General features: G+C 43.3%; 1 protein-coding gene across 6 annotated transcripts in view; it reads right to left on the bottom strand.

The window, feature by feature from the left end:
* Positions 1 to 8,845: 8,845 nt before the first annotated feature.
* Positions 8,846 to 13,582, bottom strand: part of RASL10B (RAS like family 10 member B) — a 49,243-nt gene continuing 44,506 nt past the window's right edge. For all 6 annotated transcript variants that reach the window (XM_087883412.1, XM_087883414.1, XM_034420941.3 and 3 more), the window contains one exon: positions 8,846 to 11,388. In XM_087883412.1, the coding sequence (XP_087739538.1) occupies positions 11,118 to 11,388 (271 nt within the window). In that variant the 3' untranslated portion in view covers positions 8,846 to 11,117. The remainder of the gene's footprint in view (positions 11,389 to 13,582) is intronic.

The following is a 13,582-nucleotide window of genomic DNA, read 5'->3' as shown; positions in this document are numbered from 1 at the left end:
CCGTTTCTATTCAGCACAGGATGACTGGGTGAGCAAAGTTGCAGGCTATTCATTCATGTTTCTTTCCCTTTTTACCTTTTTTGTGTGGAATGAGGGGGGGAAGCTGTTTTTGACTGATTTGTTTAACTGGGTTCCCTTTATCTAGTTTGAGCACTTGTGTGGAGAATTGAAAAGGGTTCACACATTTTTAAGCATGACAATATGATGGCATAAGTAGTGGGAAAGATAACATTTGTATAATCTACTCTTTTCATTGATAAGCTTGACAACTGTCTGAAAGCATCCCATATCTCCCTGAAATTGAGGGGTAGTTTATACTGAAGCCAAAATGTATTGAAAAAAGACATTTGGTTGCCTTCACAGCCTGGCTAGGTGGCTCAGTGGCTAAGATGCTTTAGTTTGTCAATCAGAAAGGTCGGCAGTTTGGCGGTTTGAATCCCTAGCATAGGCTCCTGCATGAGCAGGGGGTTGGACTAGATGACCTCCAAGGTCCCTTCCAATTAAGAACCTTGGTGGCGCAGCAGACTAAAGCACTGTTAAGTAACACCAGCTGCCTGCAATTACTGCAAGTTCAAATCTCACCAGACTCAAGGTTGACTCAGCCTTCCATCCTTTCGAGGTAGGTAAAATGAGGACCCAGTTTGTGGGGGCAATAAGCTGACTTTGTATAAAAAAGAACACCGCTTAGGGGGCCCCCGAAAGCCCTACTAAGTAGGTATATACAAAAGTATGAAGGCTATTGCTTAACGCATTGTAAGCTGCCCTGAGTCTCCGGAGAAGGGCGGCATATAAATCGAATCAATCAATCAATCAATCAATCAATCAATCAATCAATCAATAATTAGGGCTGGGGTACTTATGAGACCGCCTTCTGCCACCAATAGCCTCCCACCGGCCAGTACGCTCGCACAGAGTGGGCCTCCTCAGGGTGCCGTCCGCCAGACAATGTCGGGTGGCGACCCCCAGGGGGAGAGCCTTCTCTGTGACGGCGCCCACCCTCTGGAACAACCTCCCCCCAGAGTTACGTACAATAACAGACCTCCGGATTTTTCGTCGGGCCCTGAAAACCTATTTATTTCAACTAGCTGGGCTGGCTTGAGTTTAATTTTAAATTGATTTTAAATTGGGTTGTTTTAATTTACGGCCAGAATATTTAATTATTTTAATTATTGTTTTTAAATTTTGTATGCTCTGTTTTTACTTTGGCTGTGCAACGCCCTGAGTCCTTTTTGGAGAAGGGCGGTATAGAAATTTAATTAATAAATAAATAAATAAATAAATAAATAAATAAATAAATAAATAAATAAATAAATAAATAAATAAATAAATAAATAAACAAACTCTGTTACTGTTTGAATCACAGGTAACTCAGGCTTTGCCATTGATTTTTTGTAAGCCTGGGGTGTCCAACCTTGGCAACTATTAAGACTTGTGGGACCAATTGTTTTTATTGGGTATAGTTAAGGGTTTTACACGGGGTGAAATAAAACTAATATTGTATATGATAACAGCAGCAAGATTGTTGATAGGTAAATATTGGAAGAAAGAAGTTTTGCCTACTATCGAGGAATGGACTTTGAAGATGGCAAGTTTTGCAGAGATGGCGAAGATCTCAGCATATTTAAAAGATTGTTCACAAGAGACTTCTGAATGGGAATGGAAAAGGTGGATAGAATATGTTCAGAACAAATACCAAACTAGAAAGTATCAAATAGCTTTTATTTGAAAATAATGTATTAGAAATATCTTAATGTAAAGAGACAAAGAGGAAAAATTATATAGGGGGAGGGATGGGTTCAGGTTTATATATCAGTGTTATTAGTTATGAGTACATAATAGGGAAGTCTGGGGGGGGGAGGGTTAGGGAGGGTTAGGGAGGACGGGAAGTTTGGGGAGGGAGGTGGGGGGGTGAAAAAAAAAGGGGTGAAAATGTAATTGTAAAACTTTTGCAATAAAAAAAAAAAAGACTTGTGGGACTTCGACTCCCTGATTTTCTCAGCCAGCAGAGTTGAAGTCCACAGGTCTTAAAGTTGCTAAGGTTGGACACTTGTGCTGTAAGCAAAGGATAGTATTTCGCATTTTGTTTGGGCACACGGTGGATAACATCAAGACAAAAGATAGATTCAAATTGATTTGATTTACATTACTGGTATGTTAAAATTAAGCCTAGTTATTGTTTACTTACTTCCCAGTCAGGGGTGGGTTCTACTTACCTTTACTACCGGTAAATCGGCCATTGGGGAGTAATGTACGGACTTCGGAGCCTCCAGAGGCTGACAATAGAGAGGCAGAGGAACAGGAAGAGCCTGTTCCTAGTGCACATATGAGAAGAGCTGCCAGAAAGCAGGAGCAGCTAAAGCAGAGAAGACAACTCGGGAGTAGGGCCAAGAGATGATTGGACCCTCCCATAAGGCTTAAAAGACCAGCAACGGCTCTTGGCCTCTTTGCCCGTTGAGAGATTTGCTTCGTGTTTGGATGTATTTCTTTCTTGTCAGCGTCTTCTGTTCCTGAACTGTTGCCAAGGAAAGCCTTTGGCAGTTTACCTAATTATCCCAAGGTCAGAGATAAACTAAAGACTGGTGTTTTAAGGACTTTGCTTTCATTTCATTTAGAATACGCTGAGAATGAGTTAATTCTCAGCTGTTTTAATAGAATCTGTTTGTTTTTTGGAACTGTTTTGCATTTAATATCAACTATGTGTTCCTGGGTCACAACAGGTTCTATAGAACCGGACAGAACCAGGAGCAACCCACCACTGTTTCCAGTCATGTCATCATAAGCTAAGACTGAGTTCATACAATATGTGTAAGCTAATTATTGAATCAACCCCATTGTTTGGGTTTGTACCATACCCTGAACCATTAACTAACCAAATTGGCTGGATTTTCCATATCCGATTAGCAAAAAAACAACATATAAATAAAGATTGAAACTAGTTTGCACAAACTTTGACTGACCTGGTGCCATAGGTTATTGTGTGAAACCTACCAGCCTGAATCAGGTGCCAAATAATACTGGAAACCTATGCTTTCAATCAAACAACATGTTCACTTTAACCCTTGATTTGTATCAGAACCAACTCACGAATCAAATCTACATATGCAAAATCTTATTCTTAGTTCGCTTACGGTAGTTCTTCTTTTAGCTACCCTGTTTAAGAGGAGGAGACAATTTTTTGAAAATGGTTATTAGTATTAACAGAATGGAGAGCTCAAAACACTTCCTGTGTGCCGCAAATTGTGCAGAGATCTAAAGAATGTAACTTTCCATCTTCTCTAACTTTGATGTGGCATCTCCAGAGTTCCAGAAACATGAAGCAACAAAGGAGAAATGGTACTATTTTATTTTATCTGCAAGACTAAAGATTTCTGCTCCAGGCAATGGACCAGTTTGTCATTTCCACAGTCTGATCTGATTTCTATGCCGTGGTCTCTAAGCTCTGCTAAAACGCATCTCCAAAGGGGCAACTTTAAAACCAGTAATTCTCCTGGATGAGTCATCACTGATCCCTCTTCTGCCCAGCCTCCTTTCCTCTGCTCTTCCTCCTCCCTAAAGCATAGTTCAACCTCTCTCTGTGGGGTGTACACAGAAGCAATAATTTAGCGATTGCTCCCAATAGAAAGGGACACAGCAGCGGCTTTTAATAGTGGGGATAAGAAGAAGAGAATGGCTGGAGGCAGTGAAGGATAAACCTTTGCAGTGGGGATCTGCCATTCTAAATAAGAAGTGAGAACTGACGACAGCATGTAGGTTTTTGAGGCTACCGTATGGTAAAATCATAGAATGCAGAATCATAAGCAGGGGTGCTACTCAGCAAGTTCTAACAGGTTCTGGAGAACCAGCAGCGGAAATTTTGAGTAGTTTGGAGAACTGGCAAATGCCACCTCTGGCTGGTCCCAGAGTGGAGTAGGAATGGAGAGTTTGCAGTATCTTCCCACAGGCATGGAGTGGGAATGGAGATTTTGCAGTATCTTCCCCCAGAAGTGGGGAGGGAATGGGGATTTTGCAGTATCCTTTCCCCCAGGACTGGGGAGGGAATGGGGATTTGCAGTATCCTTCCTCCAGGAGTGGGGAGGGAATGGGGATTTTGCAGCATCCTTCCCTCAGGAATGGGGAGGGAATGGGGATTTTGCAGTATCCTTCCCCCAGGAGTGGAGTGGGAATGGAGATTTTGCAGTATCTTCCCCCAGGAGTGGGGAGGGAATGGGGATTTTGCAGTATCCTTCCCCCAGGAGTGGGGAAGGAATGGAGATTTTGCAGTATCCTTCCCTCAGGAGTGGGGTGGGAATGGAGATTTTGCAATATCCTTCCCCCAGGACTGGGGAGGGAATGGGGATTTGCAGTTATCCTTCTCCCAAGAGTGGAGTGGGAATGGAGATTTTGCAGTATCTTTCTCCTGCCACGCCCACCAAGCCACGCCCACCAAGCCACACCCACAGAACTGGTAGTAAAAAAATGTGAATTCCACCACTGGTGGAAAGTACCTTGGAGGTCTTCTAATCCAGGCCACTGCCCAAGGCAGGAAAGTTTATATCATCCCGGACAAATGGTTGTCCAATCTTTTCTTGAAACCATCCAGTGACGGAGCACTCACAATTGGGGGGGGGGGGGAAAGATGTTCCATTGATTAATTGTTTCACTGTCAGGAAATTTCTCCTTATTTCCAGGTAGGGTCTCTCTTTAACAAGATTCCACCCATTGCTTCTTGTCTTACACTTACTTTCTTTGGAGAATAAGTTGACTCCCTCTTCTCTGTGAGAGCAGCCCCTGAAGTGCTGGAAGACAGCTATCATATCACCACGGTCCTTCTCTTCGTTAGGCTAGGCATATCTAGTTCTCAGAGACACAGTGGCTCAGTGGCTAAGATGCTGAGTTTGTCAATTCGAACAGTTCAGCGGTTCGAATCCCTAGTGCTGCGTAATGTGGTGAGCTCCCATTACTTGTCCCAGCTTCTGCCAACCTAGCAATTCAAAAGCATGTAAAAAAATGCAAGTAGAAAAATAGGGACCACCTTTAGTGGGAAGGTAACAGCGTTCCATGCGCCTTTGGTGTTTAGTCATGCCGGCCACATGACCACGGAGACGTCTTCGGACAGCACTGGCTTTGAAAAGGAGATGAGCACCGCCCCCTAGAGTCGGGAACGACTAGCACATATGTGTGAGGGGAATCTTTTTATTTAGTTCTCAAAATGGCTTCAAGCAATAGTTAAAACCGAGGGGCAACTTTTCCTGTTGGAAGGAGGACAGAGTACAGATAGTTCTCAATTTACACCAGGTTACTTGGTGACCATTCAAAATTAGGACCTACTTGAAAAAAGAGACTTATGACCCAGATCTAACATTCTGAGGGTCGCTCCCATTCCAGTCCCATAACTGCACATCAAGTACTCAACAATATAGCCATATTTATAGTCCTTTGCAGTATCCTCAGGTCACATGACCTCATTTTATTGTGGTGTTCATTGAATGACTGCTACCAAAAAAAAAAGTCATAAAATCAGATTGATCGCTGACATTATGGGTAGAGTTTGGGACTGTTTCATTATCACCTTGGCCATCTATTTCTCCATTTCTGCATTATTGAAGTGTACATCTGTGATGAAAAAAACCCTGTCAAAAACTGTGATGTAGTGGCAGAATTTCTGCTTTGCTTGGCATTTATCCAGGAGTTAGCTCAATCAATATACCAGAATAGAAGCACAAGGCATCTCAGAAAAAAGGAAGTTGGTGCAGTCGTACACATGTGCCTTGCTCACGTAGGCACGGATAATATAAAGACAAATAGAGAATCGTAGGAAAAAGCTCATGTTTCAATTGTGGAACGAGTTTTAGTCACTCATACCTGAATTGAGGAAGAACTGAACACAAGGCCTCCTGGCTGGAGACTTCTGGGAGTTGAAGTCCACACATCTTCAACTGCCAAGGTTGAGAAACACTGTAATACTTGCACACATGAGATTTTTTTCAGTGGCTGATGCTTACAGGGACAACTGTGTGCCCAAATGCTGCTCAGTTTTGTATCATCTGTCCCAAACTGACCGTCTCTAGATCAGTTGTGACTACAATTCCAAGAGTTGCAATCTCGATGTATTTGGAAGACATCTCTAGCCTGTAATGGAAGGGTCTTCAAACTTGGCAGCTTTAAGACTTGTGAACTTCAACTCCCAGAATTCTCCAGCCAGCATAGCTGTAGACCTCGGCTGTAATGTATCTGAGCCTATTGGCTATGTTCACACAATGACCTTATCAGATACAGACCAAGCAGGCACAGTCATGCAACAGTCTCAGCTTGCTTAGTCTCAACCTCATTTAGCCATTTTTCAACTCAATTATTGTGCAAACTCAGCCCTTTTGATTATTAGAATAGAATAGAGCTGGAAGGGACCTTGGAGGTCTTCTAGTCCAGCCCCCTGCTCAAGCAGGAGAACCTACACGATTTCAGATAAGTGACTGTCTAGTCCACGGGTGTCAAATTCGCCACATCAAAATGCTGTCATGTGACATTTCGTGACATTTCCCCCATTTGTGGAGCTGGGGTGGGCGTGGCCTACGTGTGACGCATCGGGCCCGTGGGCCACCAGTTTGACAACCCCTGGTCTAGTCTCTTCTTAAAAACCTCCAGTGATGGAGCGCCCACAATTTCTGGAGGCAAGCTGTTCCACTGGTTAATTGTCCTGTGTCATAGAGAGGAGAGAGATAATTTCTGAACTTTTGCCTGCTAAATCCCTTTGAAGTCGGGTTGTCGTGGAAATGAGGAGGGGGAGACATTCCTGGGAAATGACATGACAAGAAGTCTGGAGAATGACTTGGAAGATAGCCAATGAGAAGCAGAGAATTGGGGATCGGAAAGGGAGGGATTGGGGGGCAAAAGTTCAGTCTTGTCCGCACTGAGTCATGATCCGGTGGCTGTGCTTAATTAAAGAAAAGATTTCCTTAAAGATTGGCAGTTTGGAAATTCATTTATTTTGAGATAGCATCGAAGTCTGACATCCTAACTATTAGGAAATTTCTCCTTAATTCCAGGTTGCTTCTCTCTTTGGTTAGTTTTCAACCATTGTTTCTTGTCCTGCCCTCTGGTGCTTTGGAGAATAATTTGACTCCCCTCTTCTTTGTGGCAGCCCCTCAAATACTGGAATACTGCTAATTCTTCGTTTCTTTAGACTAGCCAGACCCAAAACCTGCAGCAGTTCTTCATATGGTTTAGTCTCCAGGCCTTTGATCATCTTAGTTGCTCTTCTCTGAACTTTTTCCGGAGTTTCAACATCTTTTTTGTAGGATGATAGCCAAAATTGGTTACGGTATTCCAGGTGTGGCCTAAGGTTTTATAAAGCGGCACTAATATTGGAGGGTTTAATATACTATGCGAATCCAGCAGATGAATTAGTTTAGGAACCATGTCTCACAGTCGCTGCATATTTCCATTCTTGGAATTTTCTGGAGAATTCAAACAGCTTCTGTTTGCAAGCTTCCCCTCTTTTTTTTCATAGCTTTCCAGTCTATTTCTCCTCCCTTCCCCCCCCCCATTTTTTTAAACAGGAAACTCTTTATTGAGTGTGAGAAGTCTTTGGAAATGCCAAGTCAGACACTTTTGAAAGCATGTTTTGTTTCTCATTCCAGAGTGTCGCAACTCTGACGTAAAACTCGGAATTACTTTAAAAAAATGACGCTGAAATTTAAGAGGGGAAATTGTCACTGCCTGGAGATTAAAAATATCTTTTCCTTGGTAACTTCAGGCCCGAGGTCTCCAAATGTATCTTATTATAAAAAATGTAATATGGGTAGTCCGCGACTTATGACAATTGTGCCCAAAATTTCTGTTGCTAAGAGAGACAGTTGTTAAGTGAGTTTTGCCTAACCCTAACCCTAACTTTTCCTGCCACTGTTGTTAGGTAAATCACTGCAGTTGTTATGTTAGTAACACGGTTGTTAAATGAATCCAGCTTCCACATTTTTTTTTTAATTTGATTTATATGCCGCCCTTCTCCGGAGACTCAGGGCGGCTTACAATGCGCTAAGCAATAGCCTTCATTCTTTTGTATATTTATACAAAGTCAGCTTATTGCCCCTACAAACTGGGTCCTCAATTTACCTACCTTAGAAAGGATGGAAGGCTGAGTCAACCTTGAGCCTGGCGAGATTCGAACCTGCAGTAATTGCAGGCAGCTGGTCTTAATAACAGGGTGCTTTAGACCACTGTACTACCAAGGCTTTGACTTTGCTTGTCAGAAGGTCGCAAAAGGGAACCATGTGGCCCCGGGACACTCCAACCATCATAAATAGGAACCAGCTGCCAAGTATCAGAATTTGGTCATGTGACCATGGGGATGCTACAATGGTTGTAAGCGTGAAAAACAGTCATAAGTCAGTGTTGTAGCTTTGAGCGGTCACTAAACGAATGGTTATTGTATGTCGAGAACTACCTATATTTTAAAGTTATTGTTGAAAGCTATTGTATTCCAGAGATTGAAGCAGGGCCCCTGAATCAGGGGTGAAATCCAGCAGGTTCTGACAGGTTCTGGAGAACCGGTAGCGGAAATTTTGAACAGTTCAGAGAACCGGTAGTGGAAATTTTGAGTACTGGTTATTCGGAGAATCGGCAAATACCACCTCTGGCTAGCCTCAGAGTGGGGTGGGAATGGAGATTTTGCAGTATCCTTCCCCTGCCACGCCCTCCAAGTCACACCATGCCCACCAAGCCACGTCCACAGAACCGGTAGTAAAAAAAAATTGGATTTCACCACTGCCCTGAATGGTTTAGATTTTGTTCTTCTCAAGGGAGATTGTAGAAGATAACCCTGGAAGGAAGATGCTCTTAGATCAGAATGCAAAGAAACAGGGAGCCAATGGCAAAACCAGTCAGCCTCTTTATTTGTAATTATCAGAAAACAAACCATCTATAAATTAGCATGAAGACCAAACAGATCGTTCTAAAGCTGATTTCTTTAAAGAGGTATCTGCCGGGAAAAACTGTATTGGTCAAAGCCTCTGTGGGCAAACCTGTCAGCCAGGACTATGCCACGTATGGCAGAATGATTTGCTGTTGTGTGTGTGTGTGTGTGTGTGTGTGTGTGTGTGTTTTAATGCACGTAGAAAGTAGCATCTTGAGGAGGCTTGCCTAGGACCTTCTCTTCCATGCACGTACAAGAACTCTTCTCTCTTAGGAGAATATCTCCCCATGAAGTCTGAAGGTGTCAAGACAGCCAGCCTGAAGATGACACTTCCATACTGGCGGTTCTATAAGGAATTTTCTCCTAGGTCTGTCTCAACTAAGAGTCTCAAGTGTGTTTGGAGGGAGATCCTTCTTGGCTGTGCTCCAATGTCTGGGATTTTCTCCACTTCCCTGGTGTTTTTCTATTATTTGGAAGATATGTGGGTAAGCTACGCTCTCAATGATCATGGACAGGGGAAATGTGAACAAGTTGGCATTTAAACAGAATGGGTTGGAGGGTTCTACAGTTAATGGCCATTAAGCTAAGAGTAGGGGGAGGAGATCTTCCTCTCCCCCAAATGAGCAGCCCTTCCCCCAAGTCTCAATTTCTAACTAACTCTTTGTGCACCGTGTCTATGGAGATTCTCAGTCATCCAGGTTATGGTTATCCCAAAGGTGCTTTTTCAAAAGACAGCTGGCTTCTTGGATGAGGAACGAAACACCTTCAAGGAAAAACAAAGTCCAGTTGCTTTTGGAAAAAGCACCTTTGGGACTTGTGCACCATGGTTGTTATCAAGTGTAATCAAAATAACAAGGCTACATCATTTTTTATGACAAAGGTTGACACCTGTGACCATGTGGCTGAACCTTATTGCCCATTAGCCTCTGCTACCGTGGCCAATGATAGAAGCCTTAACAAGGGCAGGAATACATAGTTGATCTACATCTTCCGGTCAGCGTGGACAATAGTGAGGCATGTGGGAGTTGTAGTTCAGCAACACCAGAGGAGCCAGAAGTGTATAGTCGGATTTTTAAGTGTACATAGATGGTTTGTGTGCACCTGGAAAAAGGTGTAAATATAAGCAAATTAGATCTCACGGACTCATGTTATCACATCATCAGAACTTCTGAAGTTTGGTGGCAAATCCAGTTTACTTTATGCCCAGGCTGAAATGCTTCTCCTCTCTCTATAAACATGTACTGTAAAATACATCAAGCGGATCTACAATCTCAACGTACATATGACCTGAGAGATGCCATTCTTTCAGTTCAGTTACCCTTACTAATCCTTACCAGTCCTATCTATGCTGGCTTTTCTTGGCTCACTTGTTCAACTCTTTTTACCCACTCATTCTCTATTCCAGGGGTCCCCAATCTTGACAACTTTAAGACTTTTGGACTTCAACTCTCAGAGTTCCTCAGCCAGCTTTGCTGGGAGTTGAAGTCCACAAGTCTTAAAGTTGGCAAGATTGGAGACCCCTGCTCTACTCTTTCCTCCTGAAATATCCCATCGTGGTTCTGAGCCAGGATGCACGTGATCTTGCATTACATGGTCCTGGTATAAGAATGGGTGCTCTGTGGGCCTCTAGATGTTGCCGAATTAGAACAGCCAGCATTATGCTCTTCTTGCATTACCACTTAAGACTGCTAAATTGCAGTTTAGCAACATCTGGAGGGCCAAAGATTGCCCATCCCCATTGGGCTGGTTGCCTAGTTCTGTATCAAGGGGCCATTTGCTCCTCTTAATTTGCATTGCATTATTCACACAATATTCACTGATCCCACATTTGGTAGATTAATATACTGGCTGCAAGAGAGTGAACTAGATGCATTCCCCTTCTTCAGGTTGACCTTCTGCATTTTTGCTCCATCTGTAGACTTCAGCACCTCCTGGCCTATGATCCAAACCAGAAGGACTCCTCTATGTATCAAGAAGCAAACCTCCTCAACACATCCATTGCTTCAAGGATCAGCAAGAAAAAATAAAATAAAATCAAAAACCAGCTGGCCTCAATGAGGCTAAGGGCTGTGGCTTCCTTTGAGGATAGAGCTGCTTGTTAAGAACTTCTACCCCATCTGAATCCGGATTAAAAAAAAGAAGAAGAAGAAGGGTTCCCATGCACATGGCAGGCGAGTGGGGGAGAAGCTGCCCTCAGAGATGGTGGTGGGGTTAGCAGGTCCTTAAGGTTTCACATAATGGTGCATCGGTTCCTCCGTAGGGCCCCCTGGAAGCGGATGGCAGTGTGAACGTGCTTACATCGTGCACAGCCCACACTCTTCAGAAGTTCGCTGAAGAGCAAGAGGATATGCCAGTTGTATTTGGCTGAGCACTCAATGTAACCGCACTTCCATGTCTTCTTCACAAGGTTGGAGACATTCCAGCGGGGGATGACCCGGCCTTTCTGGAGGTCCCGCTTGTTCCCAACAATGATGATGGGAGTATCTGAGGTTCCAATGACTCTGGCGACAAAGAAAGGAAAAAGGTCTTGTGAAGAGTTTGACAACCCAAGCCAAGGTGGTAGAATAAAGGGAACAATTAGGAAAGGTAGGTGTCCCTCTGGCCACAAAGTATGGGAATTATGAAAACTGTAATTCCCAACCAACTACTTCCTAAATTTCTGAAAGACCCAGGTAGAAAATATCACAACCCAAGAAACCAACCTTTGTTTCCATAGTATCGGCCAACGTAATTTTTTCAATTATTTTATCCACGAAAGTCAATAAACTGGGAATGTGTTGGGAAAAGTAACATGAAGTCTCTTTTGAGATGATCATTGCAGGGAGATCTCCCTAAAACAGGGGTCTCCAAACTTGGGACCTTTAAGACTTGTGGATTCCAATTCCCAGAATTCCCCAGCCAGGTGGCTGGGGAATTCTGGGAGTTGGAGTCCACAAGTCTTAAAGGTCCCAAGTTTGGAGACCCCTGCCCTAAAAGATGGCCATCCCTGGAACTATAGGTTAAGTGGCTGCATGGCATGTGGGTCAGTCATATGCCTTGGGGACAGTGAAATGGCTACAGTTCGGGAGGCAGAAGGTATTGACTTGACCCAATTTACATTCCCACCAGTCCCACAGGTCTTGGTATAAGCAAGGCAAGGGCTCTGCTACTGGAAAAAAAAGTTAATAACAGAATAATAACGGAATAACAGAGTTGGAAGTGATCTTGGAGGTCTTCTAGTCCAATCCACTAATCAGGCAGGAAACCCTATATCATTTCAGATAAATGATTGTCCAGTCTGTTCTTTAAATCTTCCAGTGTTGGAGCATTCACAACTTCTGGGGGCAAGTTCTTCCATCGATTGATTGTTTAACTGTCAGAGGAAATTTCTCCTTAGTTCTAAGTTGCTTCTTTCCTTGATTAGTTTCCACCCATTGCTTCTTGTTCTACCCTCAGGTGCTTTGGAGAATAGCTTGACTCCCTCCTCTTTGTGGCAGCCCCTGAGATATTGGAATACTGCTACCATGTCAGCCCTGGTTCTTCTTTTCATTAAACTAGACATATCCACTTCCAGCCACCGTTCTTTATATGTTTTAGCCTCCAGTCCCCTAATCTACTTGGACTTCAGTAAGGCATTTGATAAAGTAGACCATAACCTACTACTTGATAAAATAGAAAAATGTGGGTTAGACAGCATCACCATCAGATGGATTTGTAACTGGCTGACCAACCGCACTCAGCGTGTAGTCCTCAATGGAACTGCATCTACATGGAGGGAAGTATGCAGTTGGGTACCCCAAGGCTCTGTCTTAGACCCAATACTCTTCAACATCTTCATAAATTATTTGGATGAGGGGATAGATAGGGAACTCATTAAATTTGCAGATGACACCACTAGCAGGAATAGCCATCACTCCAGAAGATAGGCTTAAGATACAGAAGGATCTTGTCAGACTTGAACATTGGGCGCTATCTAACAAAACGAAATTCAATGGTGAAAAATGCACAGGTACAGTATATGTGCTACCTTGCTCAATAGTAGTAACTGTGAGAGGAATCTTGGAGTCCTAGTGGATAATTATTTAAATATGAGCCAGCAGCTGCAGCTGCCAAAATAGCCAACACAGTTCTAGGCTGCATAAACAGAGGGATAGACTCAAGATCATGTGAAGTGTTAATACCACTTTATAATGCCTTGGTAAGGCCACACTTGGAGTACTGCATCCAGTTTTGGTCGTCACAATGTAAAAAGATGTTAAGACTCTAGAAAGAGTGCAGAGAAGAGCAACAAAAATAATTAGGGAACTAGAGGCTAAAACATATGAAGAACGGTTGCAGGAACTGGGTATGTCTAGTCTGATGAAAATAAGGACTAGGGGTGACATGATAGCGGTCTTCCAACATCTCAGGGGCTGCCACAAAGACGAGGAAGTCAAGCTATTCTTCAAAGCACCTGAGGGTAGGACAAGAAGCAATGGGTGGAAACTAATCAAGGAGAGAAGCAACCAAGAACTAAGGAGAAATTTCCTGACAGTTAGAACAATTAATCAGTGGAACAACTTGCCTGCAGAAGTTGTGAAGGCTCCAACACTGGAAATTTTTAAGAAGATGTTGGATAACCATTTATCTGAAGTGGTGTAGGGTTTCCTGCCTAAGCGGGGGGTTGGACTAGAAGACCTCCAAGGTCCCTTCCAACTCGGTTATTCTATTCTATTC

This window comes from Pantherophis guttatus, chromosome 1, assembly GCF_059756535.1.
Source record: "Pantherophis guttatus breed Tessera chromosome 1, ASM5975653v1, whole genome shotgun sequence".
Taxonomy (NCBI): domain Eukaryota; kingdom Metazoa; phylum Chordata; class Lepidosauria; order Squamata; family Colubridae; genus Pantherophis; species Pantherophis guttatus.
The sequence above is the reverse complement of the archived record's forward strand: the minus strand, read 5'-3'. Positions and strand labels throughout refer to the sequence as shown.